The sequence below is a fragment of the Lepidothrix coronata genome, unplaced genomic scaffold (genome assembly GCF_001604755.1).
Source record: "Lepidothrix coronata isolate B3197 unplaced genomic scaffold, Lepidothrix_coronata-1.0 Scaffold272, whole genome shotgun sequence".
Taxonomy (NCBI): domain Eukaryota; kingdom Metazoa; phylum Chordata; class Aves; order Passeriformes; family Pipridae; genus Lepidothrix; species Lepidothrix coronata.
The window spans coordinates 418,330-437,946 of NW_016690452.1; the positions used below are offsets into that span (position 1 = coordinate 418,330).

The following is a 19,617-nucleotide window of genomic DNA, read 5'->3' on the forward strand; positions in this document are numbered from 1 at the left end:
AGGCCGCTGGGAGGCACACAGGGCTGGTGCTCCTGCCTGTGGCAGCTGCCCCAAGGCCAGCGCTGACAGTGGAGGTGGCACAGCTCCTGGGGCCCGCAGGGGTGGGAGGGGGCTGTGGGTGCCTGGGCCCCTTACTCCTTCCTGCATCCTGAGCTGAGCCCTTCCCACAGCACCAGGAGCGATGCCTGGGTGATGGACAGACCATGAAGACTGCCCTGGCATCCCCCTGGCCTTGAGGAAGGGACCACAGAGCTGGGCTCTGCCTGGGGGGTCCCCACTGTTGCAGTGGGTCACTGGGCTCCCTCAGCCCCTTGGTCCCCACTGCCCAGTGGGAGACTGATTCCAAACCACTGACAGGGTGGCCTCATGCTGGGATAGCGCTTGGGGGGCTGCTCCTGCCAAGGGATCTCTCTAGCTCCTTCTCCTATGCCAGGAGCAGGTTTGGCTGGTGCAGACAGGGGGCAGGTAGGAGGGCAGGCAGGAGTGGTGCCCAATAACAGAGGTGCCAGCCATGCTTGCAGGGATTTATTTGGAAGTGGCAAAGGCCAGTGGAGTTGCTCAAGCTCTGGGAAGGGATCTCACGCCTGCTTGAGGGCTTGAGGCCACCAGGGGTCTTGCACAGGGGGCTCACCCCAGGGCTCTCCTGGGGGTGTCCATTTTGTGGGGCTCCAGGGAATGGGGGGCTGCAGTCCCAAGCACGTGGGGGTACTCAGTGCTGCTGGGGCAGGGATGGGGCTTCCCTGGCATCTATCTGCAGGGGGGGTGCATGGTGGGCTGACTCTCAGGCATGGACCCATGTGAGTATGAAAATACCACCTGGTAGGGGCAAATCAAACACTGCTGGCCTGAGAAATGCTTCGAGGGGAGGGGCTAGTAGAGCCACAGGACCACCCAGCAAAAAACCTGCCCTCATGGGATGCTGCTGCTGTGGCTCTGCTGCTGGGAGTGCCCTGGGACAATCGGGGTGCAGACAGAGACCCCCAGCCCATGGGCAGCTCTCCTCGGGCTGATGGCACTGGGTGGGCACCAGGTGGGCCAGAGCTGCCCCATCCCCTCGCTGGCCGTGCAGGGCTCTGAGGGGCAGCTCGTGGCCATTGCAGTCATGTCGGGCTCTGAGGGTCCCCCAGTGTCAATGGTGATACTGGTCCAGGGCACCCGCCCGCTTCTCACGGGAGCCAGAGAGTGTGGACAGGGTGGCCAGGCAGGGGGACAGGGCAGCAAGGTGGGCGATGGCGAGTGGGAGGCGATGCGGGGGGATGCCTGTACTTGGGTGTCCACGTCCACCCTGTCCACCCCGCTCAGCAGCGTCACGTCACCCCCTGCTCCCGCCTCCGGCACAGGTCAGAGGGAAAGCACAACCCCAGGGCCGCTGCCATCCCGCTCCCCGCTCTGCTCGGGCACCGACACATCGGCTCTAGGTGCTGGTCCCACTGCTGCCGGGTCTCTTCTCGGTGAAGAAGCTCTTGAGCAGCATCACCTGTCCAATGCTGACCACGAAGAGGATGAGGGTTTCCCCCACCGACCAGTATGAGACACGGCCATTGAGCTCCTCGGCTCTGCTCCGGTCCTGCGCCTCCCGCAGCCGGTAATGGGTCTGGGAGTCAATCACCGAGTTCAGCATCTCATGGATGGTGACGCAGGCGGATTCCATCTGGGGGACAAGGACAAAGGTGCCCCGTTGCTCCTGACACGGAATGACTGAGGGAGCAGGACACAGTCCCAAGAGCAGGACAGCAGTGCCTGTGGTGTCAGTTCCCCGCTGGACCCCACCCAGAGTGGTTCTGCACCGGGGCAGAGCCGAGAGCCCCGCCAGGGCACCAGGGTGCCCAGCCCAGGGGCTCACGCCCAGGGATGGAATGGCTGATGCAATTCCCTCTTGCAGGATGGACACCGGGTGCTGCAGCTGGGGGAGCCCAGACCCAGCAGAGCACCCCTGTCCGGGCAGAGGATGTGGTGGGGCTGTTGGCTGGCGGTTGGCACTTCTGCATCTGGTGGAGGGGAAGGGGGATGAGCCTCCAACCGCCGTTCTGTGAGGCCCTTTGAGGGCTGCAGCAGGACCTTTCTCTGTCCCTCCCTCCCTCCCAGGACCTACCTGTGTCAAGGCAGTGACGCGGTTGTTCATGTCGGGCAGGATGGGCGGCTCATCGCCCACCTGGAAGTCGAAGTAGACGATTTTGTGGGAGAAGGTGGAAAACTCATTGCTGAAGCAGAAGGTGTAGACACCCTTGACCTCAGTGCGGTGTGGGAAGCTGTCGTACTGCTTCTTGGTCTCCTGGTAGATGGTCTTGCCATTGGGGTCCTCCACGTAGCAGTCTACGTCATAGTGTCCCCCACTGATCACCTGCGTGGGGAGACAGAGGTGGCACCTGCCCAGTGACTTGGCGAGGGCCCCCTGCCCCTGCCTGGCCCCACAGCTGTTTGAGAGGCCAGCGGGCACCATGCCCATGGGATGGGGCCAGGCCAGGGGAGCCCTGGAGAAGCTGTGCCCCACAGTGCCAGCAGCTCAGGTAGCGTGGCTGAATACAGGGACAGCCCCCAGGGCCAAGGTCAGGGGCTCCCATGGCTGCTGTGGGCACACCCCAGCCCTGGCTCCCAGGTGGACACTGCTGGTCACAGGGCTGGGGCTGGGAACAGCTCCTGGTGCAGCACGAGGGGAACTGAGGTACGCATGGGAGGGGGGAACTGCAGCCCTGCATGAGGCTCTGTAGGGCTCGGGGCAGGGGCACAGGCAGGGGCATAGGCAGGGGCAATAGGCACACACATGGGCAGGGGCGTGGGCAGGAGGGCACGGGCAAGGAGGCACAGGCATTGGCATCGACAAGACAAAGGCAGGGGCATTGGGATGGGGCACAAGGGGGGTGCAGGCAGGGAGGTGCACGAAGGTGCTGGCAGGGGCATGGGCAGGGGCTGCAGGCAGGGCGCATGCAGGGCTGCAAGCAGGTACGGGCAGGTACACGGCAAGGGGGTATCAGCAGGGCACGGTCAGGGCAGTACCTGGTAGTCGAGGGTGAACTTGATGCCGCTCTCCAGCTCCTGGTGGAAGCAGCGCCGGTCGCTGTCGGGCAGCTCCAGCGTCAGTTCCGTCCCGCCGGCCCCCAGAGCGCCCAGGAGCGCGGCCAGGCACAGTGCCCGCACCGCGACACGCACCGCGCCCGGCATCGCGACACGCACCGCGACACGCACCGCGACACGCACCGCGACACGCACCGCGACACGCACCGCGACACGCACCGCGACACGCACCGCGACACGCACCGGCACCGGGACCCGCCCCCCTGACGTGGCGCTTCCGCTGCGGGCGGGGCGGGGCGGGGCGGGGGCGGCACCTCCGGCACTGGGGCGGGCACCCACCGGTACCCCGGGAACCCCCCAGGCACCCCTGGGAACCACCCGGCGTCTCTGTGCCGGGCACTCCGGGAATCCCGCGGGGATCCCCTCGGCACTCCCCGGACCCCCCGGGCCGGCCGGTGCCGGATCCCCGCACCACGAGTCTGTCCATCCAACGGCGAGCGCTTTATTAATGCAGCGATCGTGAAAAAGTCCCCGCAGGGACACAGCGTCACCCCGGCACCTGCCCCTGCACCACTACACACACGGACTCCTGTAAATAAATGCATTAATGGAATCTGTGGGCAGCCACGGCCCACGGCCGGCCCACGGCGCACGGAGCGTGGGATGAGGGGTGGGGTGAGGAGTGCTCCCTGCGCAGGGCGGGCAGCAGAGCGGGGTCCCGGCTGTGTCGCGGTGCCTGCGACTTTCCCTGTGGATGAACCCGTTGGGTCGGCCCGTGCCATCCTCGGTTACTTGGCATCCCGGCTCCCACGCCGCCGGCAGAGGCTTCCTATGCAGCCAGGCTGGGACCTGAATCCTGCCCGGGGATTCAGCGCTTAGAGCTATTCGGAGTGGTGGCGAATGAACGCCCTGAACCTCAGGCGCTTCAGAGACGAGACAAGACCATCCTGGTCCAGAACTGAGGTGCCGGGTGAGCTCAGCTGCCGAAGCTCTCGGGAATCTCGGAGGTGGAGGATTGTCTCCCTCTCCCGCTCTGAGAGGGCACCGACACGGTCCGTTGCCGGGGGGAGTGTTCCCGCTTCTCCAGCCCCCGCAGCACTGAGCCCCTTCCCCTCCTGGAAGGCACTTCATGAATGCTCGGCCCCAAGGATCACTGCTGGGGGCTCCGGGGGGAATTCGGTGTCAGAACGAGCGGGATGAATGAAAAGTGGATTGTGACTAGTGAGGAATAAGGGAACTGCAGGCAGGATCGGATCCTTGGCACGGAGCCTAGCGATCTCGGACGGTCTGGGATTGGCCTCCCAGGTGGTCGTTCCTGATTCAGCCTCTGGGCTCAGGTCTGACCCCCGCGGCCATCAGTGTGTCCCTGGAGCGGGTGACCACTCCATCTGGGACTGTCCCGTTTCTGCAGGGACAGCGTGGCTTTGGGAAAAAAAAGGTGACACAGCTACTGGGCCACAACCTCCTCAAAATCAGAGAGGTGCCGCATCTGCTCTGCCTGCATGGAGTGTCTGCGGAGGAGCTTCCTGCGGGCTCTCAGGTCGCCCCGCCTGGGAGAGCTGGGTGCGAGGGGCACCAGGGGCTTCAGCCCAGCAGCCAACGGGGAGGGAGCTTTGCTGGAGCCAATGTCAGGGATCGGGGGGTTGGGGTTCACATTCAGCGGGGGCAGATATCCCGGCCTCGTGTGGGAGATGTGGTCTAGCAGCAGGGTCCCGGATCCTCGCCTCTCCAGCAAGCCAGGTGGTCGGCGCCGGACAGTGCTGGGTGATGTGCTTGCACTGCCAGAGGGAGACTCTCGTGAGCCATCCAGCAAGGCCAGGTGGGACCCACTCAGCTTCCTCCTCTCCGATGGCCCCTTCCCCATCTCGGTGAGGTGGGGGTCTCCGTTGTGCTCCGTGCCTGGCCTCCACCAGTGCAGAGCGTCCATCCCCGTGGCTGAGCTGGCGGCTGAGCTGGTGCTCTCTGGCTCCTCCGGCACTGTGCTGCTGTGGTGCAGGCGCGGGTGGGCAGCCGGGCTCTTCTCCTGGGTGGCTTTCCATGCCAGCGGCCCCAGTGCCTGCTCGTCCACCATAGGAAAGACAGCGGGGTCCCTGCCCTTGCTGCTGCTGCTCCGAATGAGGGGGGTCTTTTTGGAGAGCGAGAGGTCTCCAATGCCCATGATGACATCCTCGTCAGCACAGATGTGCGTGTCATCACGGTGTGCCGAGGCTGCCAGCACTGAGGGTGCCACCAGACCCCACGGCTCCGACCGCAGCCGCTTCAGCCGTGGCAGATGGGTTTTCCGGGCAGTACCAGCTCTCTGGCCTGGGGAGGGTGGCTCAGTGTCCCCAGTGTCTCCAGGGTGTGAAGCGTGTGGGGTGAGAATGCTGCTCTCCTTCTCTTCAGGAGAAGGTGCTGAGATGGAATTTTTCAGGTGGACATGGGAGGGTGCTGCGCCCACCTCGGGGGGGGCTCTCTCTTTGAACTCCAGCACAGGGGGAACATTCAGGTACTGCTTGGTGGTCTTAGTGCCAGAGGCTGATATGTCCATGGTGATGATGATCACTTCCTTCCCCTTGGCTCTGCAGGCATCCAGGAGGTGCTGCAGCACAGCCTTGTCATCGGCATTGATGGCGTGGACCAGCGCCGAGGCTCCTGAGCGGTCCTCCAGGCTGGGGTCTGCCCCGTTCTCCAGCAGCAGGGACACCACCTCCCCCCCAGCCCCACGGATGCAGGCGTGCATGAGGGCAGTTTTCCCAGACTTGTCCTGGATGTTGGGGTCAGCTCTGTTGTCCAGCAAGTACTTCACCATCTTGGCCTTGTGGATGCTCTGCTGGTCGACGTGTGTGGTGATGCAGGCCACCATCAGGGCGGTCTCTCCCTTCTCATTGCTCTCGTTGATGTAAGCCCCCCCTTCCAGCAGCAGCCGGGTCAGCCGGAGCCGGCCGAGCCACACGGCCTTCAGGAGGGAGTTGCTCCCCAGCTCTAGCTCTGTCACCTCATCCATGGCACTGGCTGCTGCTCGGTGCTGGGTGATGGCAGCAGTGGCTGGTGGCTGCAGGAGGAACCGTGGAGAGGTGAGCCCTGCTCCTTCATCCCCGCCTTCCCGGGATGCCATGCTCCGGGCACTGCTCTGCACCCCACTGCCCCTCTAGCCACATCCACCCACCTCCTGCAGGCAGCTGCCCAGATGCACTGGTTTCCTGAAGAGATCGGAGAGTTCTTGATGGTCTCCACTGGCCTGCTAGGTCTGGGGGGCCACAGCACGAAGCCCACTGGAGACAGTGTGAGCATCCCACATTGCTTCTTAGGCTGGGGAGCTGGGGTCTCTGCTTCCCCTCTGCTGGAGGGAAGGAGAAGCAGCCACAGTCATGCTTTCTACTGTGTTTCTACTGCACCCGGCTTCTACTGCTCCCAGTGCCCCCTGCTCCTGCTGCCCCCGCCCCTGCTCTCAATGACCCCCACTCCTGCTGCCCCCGACTCCTCGCTCCCGCTGCTCCCCATTCCCTGCTCCTTCTTCCCTCTGCTCCCTGTCCCAGTCCTCAGGCCGTTCCTGGAGCCCTGGGCAGCCGGTGCCCCCAGAATCCCCCCGGGGTGGGCACAAACCGCCCAGCCGTTCCCCACGCCCCCGTGCCCTCTGTGGGTGTCCTGCAGCCCCTGGACCTGCGGTCAGTGCTCGCACCGGGGCAGCGCCAGCGGTGCAGCCCCGTCCGAGAGCTCCCCACGGCCCCTTCTCGTGGGGACCCCTCGAGCCTGGGGAGACCCGGGCGTCGGTTCTTCCCCACCCCCGCCAGGCCAGTGCCTCCCGGCGCCCCTCCACCCCGGGGCCATCCCGGTCCCGCTCCCGCCGCCGCCCCCGGCTGGTGGGGATGGTGGGAGCGCCCCCCACCCCCGGCCCGCTACCTGCTGCCCGGCGCCGGTGTCGGTGCCGCTGCCCTGTGCCCTGCGCCGGGGCTGCTGCCGGTGTCGACGCCCGGTGTCGGTGTCGCTGCCCTGTGCCCCTGCCGGGGCTGGTGTCAGTGCTCGGTGCCGGTGCCCGGTTGCCGGTGTCGGTGCCCGGTTGCCGGTGCCGCTGCCCGGTGCCGCTGCCCGGCGCTGCGCGAGGAGGAGGGCGCGGGGGGGGCGGCGCGTCCGCCCGGGGGTGGGTGCGGGGAGCGGCGGGGCGGAGGTGTCCGCGTGCCGGGGGGCTGGAGCGGTCCGTGTCCCTGCCTCCGGGTGCGGGGGAGCGTGTTCGTGTGCGGGGGTCCGTGTGCGGGAGTGTGAGGGGGGAGTGTCCGCGCCCACCCGTGCGGGGGTGTCTGTGTGCGGGGGTGGGATGTGAGTGTACCTGCCCTCGGGGATCTCCAGATGGAGATGGTGGGACCCTGCCGTGGGCAAACCGGTCTGAGCCCACAGCCGGCCCCACTTGGAGCCGGGGGAGATTAGGAGCGCCCTGAGCCCCCTCTGGGGTTAGTAACCCTGTGGTCTGAGCGCACATCTGGGGAACCCCGAGCACACATCTGGGGCACCCGAGAGCACGCCTGGGGCACTGGAATGCTCTGTGCCGTGCAGGGGAAGCCGGGGTCCCTGCATCTGCTCCTCGGGCAGAGCTCCCTGTGCCAGTGCGATGTACCAGGACTAGCACCAGCCTGCTGTCCCTCCGGACCTCCTTTGTCTCCAGATCGCCTTTGTCCCCAGATCTCTCATCCGTACAGGAACCTGCTTCCCAGCAACCTCCTCCACTTTCCTCGGTGGATCTTTTGAAGCAGTCCCAACAGGAAGAGGGAATTGGGAGGAAGGGGGAAATGGTCACACCTGACCCACCACTATAGCCCCCATGGCTCTGTACTTCCACAGGCCATTGCAGCTGTGAGGGTGTTTGTCATTGCACCCTCTGGATCATGTTAACATTAGGGGGAATTTCTCTTGTGATTAATAAAATATAATCTAGTATTTCAGTGTTCTTCAGTCAGAGATGAGGATGACAATGAGAATCAGAGCCAGCAGAGATATTAAGTCAGTCTTATCACATTAGGGAGCATTTGGAAAACCTTATGGCAGCTTTGTCCTGACTCTGTTAATGCAGAGTTAATGCAGTACCTGCCTAAACTGGCCATAAAAGCCCCAAAAATGTGTCTGTCTGTCCATTTTCTGTGCATGAGCACACCAAGTTACTTGTAGAAAATAAACACCTTAACTTTTAAAAACACAGTAATATAAAGACCTTAATAAAATAAACACCTTAAAAAAACCTCCTGAAACCCGCAAGTTTAGAAGACAAGCTGTGGTGGCAGGAAGAGCTCAGGCTGCCCGGGATTGGGGTTGCTACTCCAGCTCCAGAGGAAGCCACCACAGCCCCTGAGTCAAGGAGGGTCTGCCCCACTCCCAAGGCACCTTAGGGTGGGTCAGGGGTGGTCCAGGAGGGCCAGAAGGAGGGAGGGGGTGGTGGTGGAAGATGGAAAGTTCTGGGGCCTCAGCAATTGCAAGTAGGAGATTGTTGGAAGGAAGTGTTGGGGAGCTGACACCCCCCCACAAACACTCCTTCCTCCTCTGCCCCCTCGCTGCTCCCATGAGTTGTCACCCCTGTGCCAGGCTGGCTGTCCTGGCTGGAGAGCAGGAATGGCCTGTCCTTGCAGATGTTCAAACGTGAGAGTTCCTTTTCCTGTTCCACCAGCCTAGACTCACCAGCTTTAAGGCGTCTGTGGGGAGGGAGATGCCCCAGCAGGGAGGGCCGAGCATGGTGACACCAGCTCCATTATGCCAGTCATCCCTGGCAGCTGGGACCTCCATGGAGGGGAGCAGGAACAGCCCCTGTCTGCTGCCAGGGGGCCTCAGATCTGCCCCAGCCCTGTCCCGGCTTTGCAGAGCCAATGTGTCCACCTATCTTCATCCTCCTTGTCCTCCTTGCCAGTATCCCTGCCATCCCTGAGGATGCCATGGCAACGGGGCCGCAGGGATGGCTGCTGGAGAAGCTGCAGCTCCACGCAGGGCTCTGAGCCCTGAATTTGATCTCAGCAGTGCCTGCACAGCCTTGGGGGCAGTGAGATGGGATCTGCACATGGTCAGTTTGGGACAAGACTGGGATGAGGTGGCTTTGAGGTGCCCAAGTGTCACCCCGGGGTGCTCTGCCCGCACAGAACAGCCCTGGCAGGATGTGGAGGGCTGGGCAGTGACTGGAGGTGCTGCTGGTGATACCAGTACCCTGTGGCATGGGTGGTACTGGTACCCAGAATCCTCACCTGGGCAGGAGGCTCCTTCCCCCTGGCAGGGCAGAGAGAGGCAGAGGGGACACAACTGTGACACTGATGAGAACATCAGAGATGCCAAGTGCTTCGTGAGGCCACCTCAGCACTATCCCACCTGGATAAGCCAGGCAGTTCCCATCCCTTCATTAGCCTGCTGAGGTTATGATTAGAGTCTGGCCCAGCTCAAAGGAGGGGGAGCTGCTTTCTGGGACTGTAATGGGGCTCTCTGGTCTGTGGGGTGAATGTCCCCAGGGCATTCAAGGGCGCTGCAGTGATGCCTCGGGGGGCTGAGGCCATGGGAGCAGGGACAGGATGGCAAGGGGCTGTTGGCTCCCTGTGCTCTACAGCTCCAGAGGAGCTGCAGCCCCCGGCTGGGAAGAGCCAGGTCTGTCTCTCAGGGAAGGGGTTTGTCCCAAAGCGCTGTGTCCCGGCACCTTTGGACCTCCAGCTCAGGCACAGGTGGGATGCCAGTGCAGCCTTGGTAAGGGCTGAGCCGTCACCGTCTCCCCGGGGACACCCGGCACTGGCGAGTTCTATTTTGGGCTCTTTGCCGAGGGCTGTGTGAGCTATTCCTGCCAGCTCATCCCCACACGGCCGCCGTTTCGCCGTTTATAGCCGTGCTCCCCGAGCCCAGCACAGGATAGGGGAGCTCAGCATTCCAAGGGGGACCACCGGCTCTGCTGCCAACGCTCCTATTGCCTGGGGCACAGCCCAGGTTCCCCGACCTGTGGGGCACAGTGGGGCACAGCGGGGCTGGGCACGGGGAGTCCCAGCCTGGGCATGGGGAGTCCCAGCCCAGGCCATGCCCCTCCATGGGGTTTCATGGACAAAAGTGTCCAACTGTGCCCACAGCACCTCACTTTCCCCTCAGACCCGAGCAGGGCTGGAGCCTGGGGCAGGTTTGCCCCTGCTTTGATTGGGACCCTGATTTCTCCTGCTGGAGTACCGACTTCCCACAGCGTGCTGGAGGTTAATCAGCTAAAATCTGTGATGTCAGTGACATCCCTGCCACTGTCACCTCCTGTGGCCATGCAGTGCTGCTGGTTTCGTCCCCTCTGGTCCCTGGCTTTGGCCAGAGGCTTGAGCTGCAGCAGCACCTTGGCCAGGCTGGTGGAGCAGCAGCTCATCCCAAGCCGGCGCACCGGGAGCGATGGATGGAACAGGCTGTGTGACCCTACGTCCCATGGCATCGCCATGGGCACGGGGATCTGGCACTCTGGGACTCTGGGACTGAAGGGTGTGTCCGGAGGGACCTGAAGTGGATGATGCAGGGGGTGATGATGGAGTGGGTGATGCAGCAGATGATGCAGTGGGTAGTACAATGGGTGATGCAGTGGGTGATGCAGCAGGTGGTGCAGTGGGTGGTGATGATGATGCAGTGAGTGATGCAGTGGGTGATGCAGTGGGTGATGAGGCAGCAGGTGATGCAGTGGGTGATGCAGTGCTTCCGGAAGAGGCTGCATTGCCCGAAAGCAGCTGCATCACCCAAAGCAGCTGCATCATCACAGCGAGCGGCTCTGATGTCTCTATAGCAACCATGGGGTAAAAATAGTGCAGCAGCTTTAGGGAGCCATCAGGGCCCGGCAGGGATTGCTGCTGGGATGGGTGCGTGGGGAGCAGAGGCTCAGAGGGGAGCAGGGGCTCAGAGGGGAGCAGGGGCTCAGAGGGGAGCAGGGCTCCCTGTGCTGCCAGGAGCTGCTGCTCTGCCAGGATGCTCCAGGGCCTTCGGCAGCTGAGGGGAGGAGGGAACGGGGCGTGGGGCTCAGGGTGTGGGGCTCGGGACGTGGGGTTCAGGAGGTGAGCACAGCAGTGCAGAGCCTCCAGCTGCTTCTGCACCTCCCCCCTGCCTGTCCTCTCTCTCTGTCCTGGCTCTGGGCTGAGGGGATGGTGATGGGCATTTGCACACCAGAGTTTGTAGGTGCCCTGTGCCCTGATCATGCCTGCATCCTCACTGCCATGGTGGTGAACTTGGATCCGAGGCTGGATCCCTGTCAGATTGGCAGCTCTGCAGCTGCACTGGCTATGACAGACCTTGCAGGTGGCTGTGCCTGCTGTCCCCTCCCTGAGCTGAGGAATTCAGTGCCTATCTCCTTCTGATCCACGTCTGAGGCATGAACAAAGTTTCAACCTTTTCTCTAAGTAGGAGGGTTTGGAGCTGGGTGGGATTGGGGTCTCTCCAGCCTCTGCTCCACAGTGTGGGGTGTCAGTTTGACTTGGACTCTAATGAGTTGTGGAAAGGTCTGAAAATAGGAATGTGCTTCTCTGTGAGCCAGAGCTGCTCCCCTTTGAGACACCAGCAGCATTTCCACAATTAGTGCAGTGTGCTGGGCCTTGGAGAATGGCAGCTTCCATCCCTTGGACCCTGAGCACTAGTCTCCAGGGAGCTGGACTGTGGGACTGGGCAGGATGCAGGTGATGGGCTCTGGGGATGCTGTGGGGCCCAAAATTATCCTCTTTCACTAGGAGCAGGGTTGGGAGCTGTCCTGGTGTGCTGAGGAGTGGGGGGTATCTCACCTCCTCCTGCTCTCGCTCTCAGCTTCCCGTACCACTGTGTCCATCACCAGAGCCCTGGGTACCCCACTCCTCTCTCCTTCCCCCTCCCAGTCCTACAGACGCTGTTGTCTTGACAACACATCCCTCTCCCTGCACTTCTCCATGCTTTTCCCTTTGTAATCTGCACATTCTTGCACCTTCAAGGTGGCCTTGCCATGGGAAGGGGTTGCAGGCTACAGTGCCCATCCAGTGCTTTTCTGTATTTTGCTTAATATTATTAAACTAAGTTTTATAAATATTCATGACAAGGAAATCAATGTAAAAATATTCCATTCTCTCATTTTGCTTATTTAATTTTAGCAACTTGTTTTCTCTCAAGAAGCTGTTATGTTGCTCTTTGGGTTGTGTTTCACTTCTAATCCTGACAGATTCCCACAGGGAACAGTGACAGGGAAACATCAGAGCCTGGGCCCCAGGACTGGCAGAGCCTCAGGGCTCTGAACTGAATCGAAAGCCCAGGATCTGGATAGTTGGATTCTGACTTTGTCAAAGCTGAGGGATGAAATGTCTTCAGCCTGGAGTAGAGAAGGCTTTGGGGAGACAGACCTTAGAGCCCCTTCCAGTCCCTAAAGGCGCTCCAGGAGAGCTGGAGAGGGCCTTGGGACAAGCACCTGGAGTGACAGGACATAGGGAATGGCTTCCCACTGCCAGAGGGCAGGGTTAGATGGAATATTGGGAAGCAATTCTTCCCAGTGCTGAGGCCCTGGCACAGGTTGCCCAGAGAAGCTGTGGCTGCCCCATCCCTGATAGTGTCCAAGGCCAGGTCAGATGGGGCTTCGAGCAATGTGGTCTGGTGGAAGGTGTCCCTGCCCATGGCAGGGGGTGGAATGAGATGAGCTTTGAGGTCCCTGTGGTTCTATGTGCCGAACACACCTTACACCCTCTGCCACCGCTGTGACAGGTCGCACCCGCCGCTGTGCCAGGCTGCTGGCAGGTGAGGAAAGGTGCTGAGCGGGGGCAGGAGATCTGAGTTTGCACTCCTCGGAGCGTGTGTCGGAAGCGAACTGATCCTTATTTAACGACAGAGCAGAACAATAACCTGCAATTACCTCCGTGCTGTGCCTGCGGGGGCGGGCGCTCCCCGGCAGCACCGGGGGTGGGCGATGTCGCGCTGCGCCCTGGGCTGGGTGGGTGACCCTCCCCGTTCGTGGGGGTGACAGGCCACCCCCACCCCAGTGCAGCCCCCCGTGGGACCCTGGCCTGCCGTGTGCCCTGACAGGGGCTTGGCTGCTGCCCCCTGTGTGTTTCATGCCTGTGGGGTCCCCCCGAGTCCCTCACCCTTGCATCCCTGCTGCCGCAGCGGTGCCGGTGCTGGCACAGCCATTGCTGTCTCTCTCCTTCAAGGAGCTTTCCAAGGGGGTCACTGGTCTCTTGGTGATCAAAGGGACGTGTTGTGTCCAGTGGGTGGGCAAAGGACCCCACAGTGAACCCCTGTGAGGCTCTGCCTCTCCCCAGAGCTCCCAGCTCCACGTGCTCCCTGTGGGATGGAGCACGGAGCGAACCCCTGAATCCACAGGCACAGACATGCTGCCTCAGCAGTGCTGGGCCTTTTCCAGTCGTGTCTCCCCCTGCTCCCACAATATATGCGGATGTGCTTCCATGCCAGACAGTCCAGGCAATTGTCCCAGTTCCCCATCCCGTATCCCTCCTGGGAGAAAGCAAGTTGTACCAGTGGGCTTTGCTGGGAAAGCGTTGTGGGGGGATGAGGGCATCGGTGCCAGATTGGTTGTGTTGGGAAAAGACACTTGGCCACTTTGGTCCCTGCCCTTGCTGACAGTTACCTCTGTTACCGAGGCACAGGTGGGCAACGAGGGTACAGCTCACGTTACCCACAGCAGGCTCAGTGCTGTCACTCTGGCAGCGCCAGGGCTGTGCCCTCAAAGGAGGGGACTTTGCTTTCCCACTGGGAATGCTGTAGGTGGGAGAGGTGCTCTCTTGTGGGGGCTCTGCTAGACCTGGGGTTACCTACTGCAGAACACACAGCGGCTGTGGCGGGGCTGGCAGGGACAGGGACAGGAGGGACGGTGGAATGTGCTGTGGCCGCGGCACTCGCGTGTCCCCGCAGCCGTCTCTCGTCGTGTGCCAGGCCCCGGGAGCTTGGCCCCGGCTGCCCCAAGGGCTACGGCAACTTTAATATCTCTGCTGAGTGAAATTTCCTGGTGTGGCTTTCATGTCCGATGGGACACTTATGAAATATCCGGATTCTGTTTTTTTCTGAAGAAGAGGAATTTCCTCTTCATGGCTTTAATATCAGGGCTACGTGCTCAGGGCGGGAAGAGGTTGCGCGGCAGCAGCACCGGTGCTGGCTCAGCCGTGGCCCCCCCTCGGCCCCGACACCCCCGGCCGCGCTGTCCTGGCCCGGCTCCCCATGGCTGGGGCTCGGCTGGGGCCGGCGCGGGGAATTTGGCTGCCTCAGGAGTTTTCCGGTGGTGCTAAGCCGCCTTTTCATGGCTGATCACCCCACCTGCCACGGGGGAAAGCCAAATGCACACTGACAATCTGCCGGCGGCTGTTTGCAGAGGGATCAGATGAGGTCCTGCCCCCCTGCTGAACCCCTCATGCAGAAGAGGCTGTGAGAACACAGGCACTTGCTTTTGGGGCTCCTGGAGACTACAGGTGCTCACCCCACACATTTTGGGGTTCCCAGATGTTCCAGCTGCTCATCCCAGCTGATCTGGGGCTCCTGGCACATCCAGGTGCTCCCCAGGGAAGACCCCCCAGTGCTGCTGGCAGCTGAGCCAGGCCGAGGGATGCCGTAAGCATCCCAGTTTGGTCCCTGGACCAGCTAATGACAGGATGCTAAGGAGGACCCTCCTCTTCCCTCGCTTCATTTTGTGGGTCCCCAACCACCTCCCTGGAATGAGAGCAGCCAGAGGGGCTGGGAGGCCTCTGTGTAGAGCAGTGTTCTGCCTCCTTGGCTCCTGAGGAATAGATGGGCTGGGGGGACATCCTGGGATCCCCAAATGCTCTGAACCCACTGATGCCAGCCTGCTGGATTGTCTGCCCAGAGCTGTGGTATTGAGGGGTCCATCCTCCCCCCTTGGCCTGGGTCTGGAGTCAGTGTGGTGGGTGCAAAAGCCATTGGTGAGGGGTCCCTATCTAAGGGGTCCCTGACAGAGCCTGTCCCAAATGCTGACATGTCCTTCTCTGCTCCAAGAGGATGCTCAGGTTTCATGGGGAGGGCTGCCTGTGGCAGAGCCCCAGACCCCCAGCTGTGGTGGGAGCTGCTGTTGGGCTACCTGTGGATGGGGGGACCCAGGGCACAGTGCAGCTCTCCCCAAACAGCTGCAGCAGGAGCAGGCAGCCGTGCCCTGCACAAGGCAGCGTGGTCACCAGATGAGCCCTGGGGGGACAAGACCCCCACACTGGGGCTGTGCCTCCCACTCAGCGTCTGGGGACAGAGCAGGGTGTCAGGATGGGGCCCAGGCTTGGGAGTGGGAGGCTCTGGGATTGGGTGTGTATCCCCTCCCCAGGCCAGCCTGTGCATGCAGTGCCTGATGTGGAGCTGCTCCTCCACCTCGGTCCCTGCCCTGTCACCTGCGCCTGGAAATGGAGGTGATTTGGGGCACCCAGCCCTGGGAGGCTCTGGGATCCCCCTCTAGTCTCTGTCAAGCCAGGGGGCGGGCAGGGAACCTCTGGGTGCCCATGGGGATGGCAGTGTGTTGGGGAGCCCTGTGGGGCTGCAGCGGTCGGTGGCTGTGGAGGGTCGTGGGGGGCCAGGGCAGCCCTGGGGCACGGACCGTGTGGCCAACAGGTTTTGGACAGGCCATGCTGTGTTTCCCATGGGAAAAAAACCTCCTCCCAGTGCTGGTGCTGGCTCTTTCCTCTCCATCCAGCCCCACATCCATGGGCAAGCACCCCGGAACACCAGTCTGCTGGCATAGGCCCTGCAAAACACTTCTGTGGAGACAGGGAAAATCTGACTGATGGGAATAGCTGGAAAATTGGGAAGAAGAGGTTGGACATGTGAAGGGATTCCCGGGTGTTTTAGAAGAGTGGTTTGTGATGCAGGAGCAGCCCCTGTGGGACCCCTGATGTCCCTGGGCTCAGCAGGACATGGGTAGGGTGGGAGTGGGGGGCTTTGCCAAGTGGACACTCCCTTACCTGGGGTTTGCTGTCCTAAATCCCTTGTCCCTTCGGTGTGCTAGTCATTCCCTTCATCTGGTGCGGCTGGAGACAGCTGGCGAGCGCTCACCTTGAAAATCAAGGAAACATTGGGAATAAATCACATTTGATGGAAACAATTCCAGGCACAGGAAAGCACAGCAGTTTTACACTCATTTCTTACTTTATAATTACTCTTTACACCGATTCCAAAGAATTCCAAGCTAAGTCCACTGAAACACAGGCAAACAATAATGTATTAAATAGCATCTCAAGACCTTTTCCAAAAAGATGCGTTTTCCTGCTGGAGACCTGCTGCAGATGCTGAAAGGGAAAATCCTGGAATGACGGGACCCACCCGCTCTTAATGAAAAAAGATGTTTCTTTATCCCTTGCATTTGCTTTGTGGTCAGTTTATCCAGAGCCAACATCTGGAGCTGCAGAGGCACGGATGCCTGCTGCAGCTGGAGCTGGGGTAGCCCAGGGGCCATCAGGGGCCGGTGTCGGAACGGTCGCTCGGTCGCTCGGTCGCTCGTGTCACTCACATACCCTTATCAGTTCTCCGTCCAACAGTTACAGTGAAGAAGCTGGGCTGGAAAAGTGATAAGGACACGAGAGTGGCCTCAGGAGACGCTCACCCCTGGAACTGTGGGATATAAACTGTAGGAAGCCAGCCAGAGCGGTAACAGGGAATAGAGTTTGGGGTATCACCAGATGTCTCTTCTCCCGGTCGGCGCTGTCTGCGGGGATGGTGGAGGGAGGCATCGTGGGGACCTCGGGGTGCCGCAGCCCAGCCTGCCCGTGCTGCCCGCAGTGAGTGCCCCGCGCCCCTGGGCTCCCTCTGCTCCAGCCCCCCGGACACTCCCCATTCACAACTTTCATAACTCAGTCCCCTCCCTGCGGGGAGGGACCGTCCCCCTGGGCCGCGCGCCCGCGGGGCTGAGCCGGCACCCGGCCGGCGGGGCGCGGGTGGGACCTGCCCGCCGCAGGATTAAGCTGTATAAATCGCGGGGGTGCAGCCGGGCGGATTCGTCTGACGCTGCAGAAAGGCACCCACAGCCACCACCATTCCCAGCCTGCCACCGCCACAGTGCCGGGGGACTGGGGCTGGGGTTGCTCCGCTGCCGAAAGGCAGAAAAACCCCATGGCGGGTGGCCGAGGAGGGACCTGGTACCCTTGTGCCTGCTCCAGCTGCTTTGGGGCCCCTGTGCCAGTGGTGACATCCCATCCTGTGCCCCAAGGCATCTCCCCCTGTTTCACCATGTCCCCGTGCTGTCCTCCACTTTTCTCCTGAGTGATTCGTCCCATCACATGCTCGAGGAGAGTGGCTGAGCTTGGTCTGTCCTGGTCAGCCACGGGCACTCCGTGCTGCCCACTGGAGACAAGGATGGCTGGGGGGCCACGGTCGACCCTGTCTACCAGCACCTCCACCCTGGAGTGCCCCAACCCTGCTGTTTTCAGCTCCAGTGCAGTCAAGTCTGGCGCTGAGGAATCCGGATCTCCACTCCCTGCTCGGGCGTGTGCGAGCCTGTCACGACATCGGGCCGCTCCGTGAGGCGTTAGTGAGCACCGGGAATGGTCCCGTGCCGGGCGTGTGAGGGGGTGCTTGGGTTGGGCCAGAGATTCTCCTAGTGTGAGTCAGTGGCAGACAAACCCCGAGACCACTCCGGGGTGATGCCAGGAGGGTTCTCCTGGCTCAACTGTCCCATGGCCACGGTCCTCCTCTCCTTCGGCCATGGACATGCACAAGGTTTAGTGGCAGTGATGAGGAAGGTTGGAGGGAAGGCTGGAGGTGATAAAGCAGCCATTGATGCTGATGCCGTGTGTCCTCACTGATGCTCTGTGTCAATACAGATGCCCTGTGTTGACACCGGTGCTCTGTGTCCTCCCTTTGGGCCACTGTCCTCCTCCCAACCTCTCCTTCCCTCTTACCCACTGCTTCCCAGAGGCTTTACCATGCTTTCTCAAGTGTGGAAGGAACACAGGGTGACTTTTCAGGTGGAAATAGCCTTTTTTTTTCCCAAACTAAAACATCTCTGTAGTTCCTGCTGTAGGACAGTGAGCTGCGGGAGCTTCTGCATGTGCAGGACGCCAAGGCCTGTGTTCCCTGTGGCCGTGGGATCCAACTGGCTGTGGCTGCAGTTCCTTCTGGTTTTGGTCCAGGTTTATTTGCTGCCCAAAGGACAAGAGATTGTGATGGGGCCGGCACACTTGGCATGTGGCACAGGAGGCAGCTGCAGCCCCTTGCTGCCCCTTGGTCTCTTGGCAGTTTTTGGGGGACCGATCTGGGGCTGTCTCTTTGGGGAGCAGCTGCTGTCCCGTGGCAGGGTACGACAAACCAGGGCAATGCCAAAGGGCTGTAAGAGCATCCCACTATCACGAGTGGTCTGTGTGCAGCAACTCTCTGAGTTGCCCCTGCTCAAGGAACCCTTGTTCGAGCCAGGGCATGGCCACAGCCCTTCTCCTTTTGGTGGCGACGGGTCTCAGGCGGCTTTGGAAGAGCCTTGTGTTCCAGAGAGGAGCCCCAGTCCTGCAGCACTGCTGGCGGCTCTCAGGGTGCTCCCTCCTGCCCCAGCATCACTGAGTTCTGCCCGGTGCCACCTCCCCTGCTCGGTGGGAACCGTGGCAGTCAGACAGGGCCTGCGGGGCTGGCTGCGGCCAGAGCCAAGGCTTTGATCTCCCTGAGAGGCCACTGGACAAGCACAAAAAGACGGCATAGCCCCGGGTCCCGTGTTGGTTTTGGTGATTATGTAGCTGAGCAGCTCCCGGGATGTGAATATTCAGTTCAGAGTAAACAAGATTCGCTCCCAAAATGGGCTGCTTGGCAGAGGGTGCTGGCTCCTGTGATGGCAAAGGGGCTGTTGTCCCCAAAGGAGGGCAGAAGCAGGGCTGAGGGGCAGAGCAGGTGGGGCTGCCATCAGGTCCCAGATCTGTAGGGCTGGGATTGTCCCATTGGGTTCTGGTTCTGCAGGTCTGGGGTGTCCCATCAGGTCCCAGCAAGCACCTATCACTGCTGCTCCCATCAGCAGGTTTATTTGTGCTGCCTGTCCCCCCACATACCTCTGTTATTAAAGTGTGAGTGTTCTTCCGCTGCCCCTGGAGAGCAGAGGGATGGGAAGGCTGGGGGTGGGAGTGGGGTGGGGTCGGGGAAATCCCCCGGGGTTGGGAGGAAATTGCAAATACCTCCGAACACATCCCTCTCCCAGCGCTCCCTTCTCGGAGCAGCCAGATGGTTTCCCCGGGGGTGTGTGGGGGCCCGGCACGTCCCACCAGCTCCAGAGGTGGCGGCCGCCTCATGCGCCGTGGGCACCTCGGGGCGATGTGCCAGGACCGGCAGCAGGCTGAGTGAGCTTCCCGGGGCTCCAATTCTCGACTGGTTGGAAGGGACCTCACATACCATCTCGTTCCAGCCCCAGCCACCTTCCACTATCCCAGGTTGCTCCAAGCCCCGTCCAACCTGGCCTTGAACACTTCCAGGAAAGGGGCAGCCACAGCTTCTCCCTTGGCGAGGTGCTGGGGGCCGGTGGCTGCGCTGCGGGTGCCCGTGGTGGCAATGGGGCTGCACTGCTCCCCGCAGCCACTGGATGTCACCTGCAATATGGACTGTGCGCAGCCGGTGCCGCACAGCCCTGACACCGCACGGGTCAGTCACCGCAGAGACCCGGCACCGCACAGCCCCGGTACAGCACAGCCCTGACCCCGCACAGCCCCGGTACAGCACAGCCCTGACCCCGCACAGCCCCGG

The 19,617-nt window shown here is 61.8% G+C and overlaps 2 protein-coding genes across 3 annotated transcripts; both read right to left on the reverse strand.

Annotated features, from left to right (window-relative positions):
• Nucleotides 1-516: 516 nt before the first annotated feature.
• Nucleotides 517-3,241, reverse strand: TMED3 (transmembrane p24 trafficking protein 3). The gene is made up of 3 exons (XM_017836174.1): nucleotides 2,995-3,241; nucleotides 2,093-2,341; nucleotides 517-1,651 (listed from the first exon to the last, which is right to left on the reverse strand). The coding sequence occupies exons 1-3, from the start codon at nucleotides 3,157-3,159 to the stop codon at nucleotides 1,415-1,417; spliced, it is 651 nt and encodes a 216-aa protein (XP_017691663.1). The 5' UTR covers nucleotides 3,160-3,241; the 3' UTR covers nucleotides 517-1,414.
• A 340-nt stretch (nucleotides 3,242-3,581) lies between these two features.
• On the reverse strand, nucleotides 3,582-7,007 carry ANKRD34C (ankyrin repeat domain 34C). 2 transcript variants are annotated; one of them, XM_017836181.1, is made up of 3 exons: nucleotides 6,895-7,007; nucleotides 6,161-6,331; nucleotides 3,582-6,046 (listed from the first exon to the last, which is right to left on the reverse strand). In XM_017836181.1, the coding sequence occupies exon 3, from the start codon at nucleotides 5,996-5,998 to the stop codon at nucleotides 4,460-4,462; it is 1,539 nt and encodes a 512-aa protein (XP_017691670.1). In that variant the 5' UTR covers nucleotides 5,999-6,046; nucleotides 6,161-6,331; nucleotides 6,895-7,007; the 3' UTR covers nucleotides 3,582-4,459. The 2 variants fall into 2 exon arrangements, with proteins under 2 accessions (XP_017691670.1, XP_017691669.1); XM_017836180.1 differs by having other exon boundaries at nucleotides 6,161-6,334; nucleotides 6,895-6,923.
• Nucleotides 7,008-19,617: the final 12,610 nt, after the last annotated feature.

Coding starts and splice junctions, on each gene's coding strand:
- TMED3 (XM_017836174.1), bottom strand. CDS start 3,159: ATGCCGGGCGCGGTGCGTGTCGCGGTGCGGGCACTGTGCCTGGCCGCG. Junction 2,342..2,994: donor AGTTCACCCTCGACTACCAG/GTACTGCCCTGA, acceptor CTCCCCACGCAG/GTGATCAGTGGGGGACACTA. Junction 1,652..2,092: donor GCGTCACTGCCTTGACACAG/GTAGGTCCTGGG, acceptor CTTGTCCCCCAG/ATGGAATCCGCCTGCGTCAC.
- ANKRD34C (XM_017836181.1), bottom strand. CDS start 5,998: ATGGATGAGGTGACAGAGCTAGAGCTGGGGAGCAACTCCCTCCTGAAG.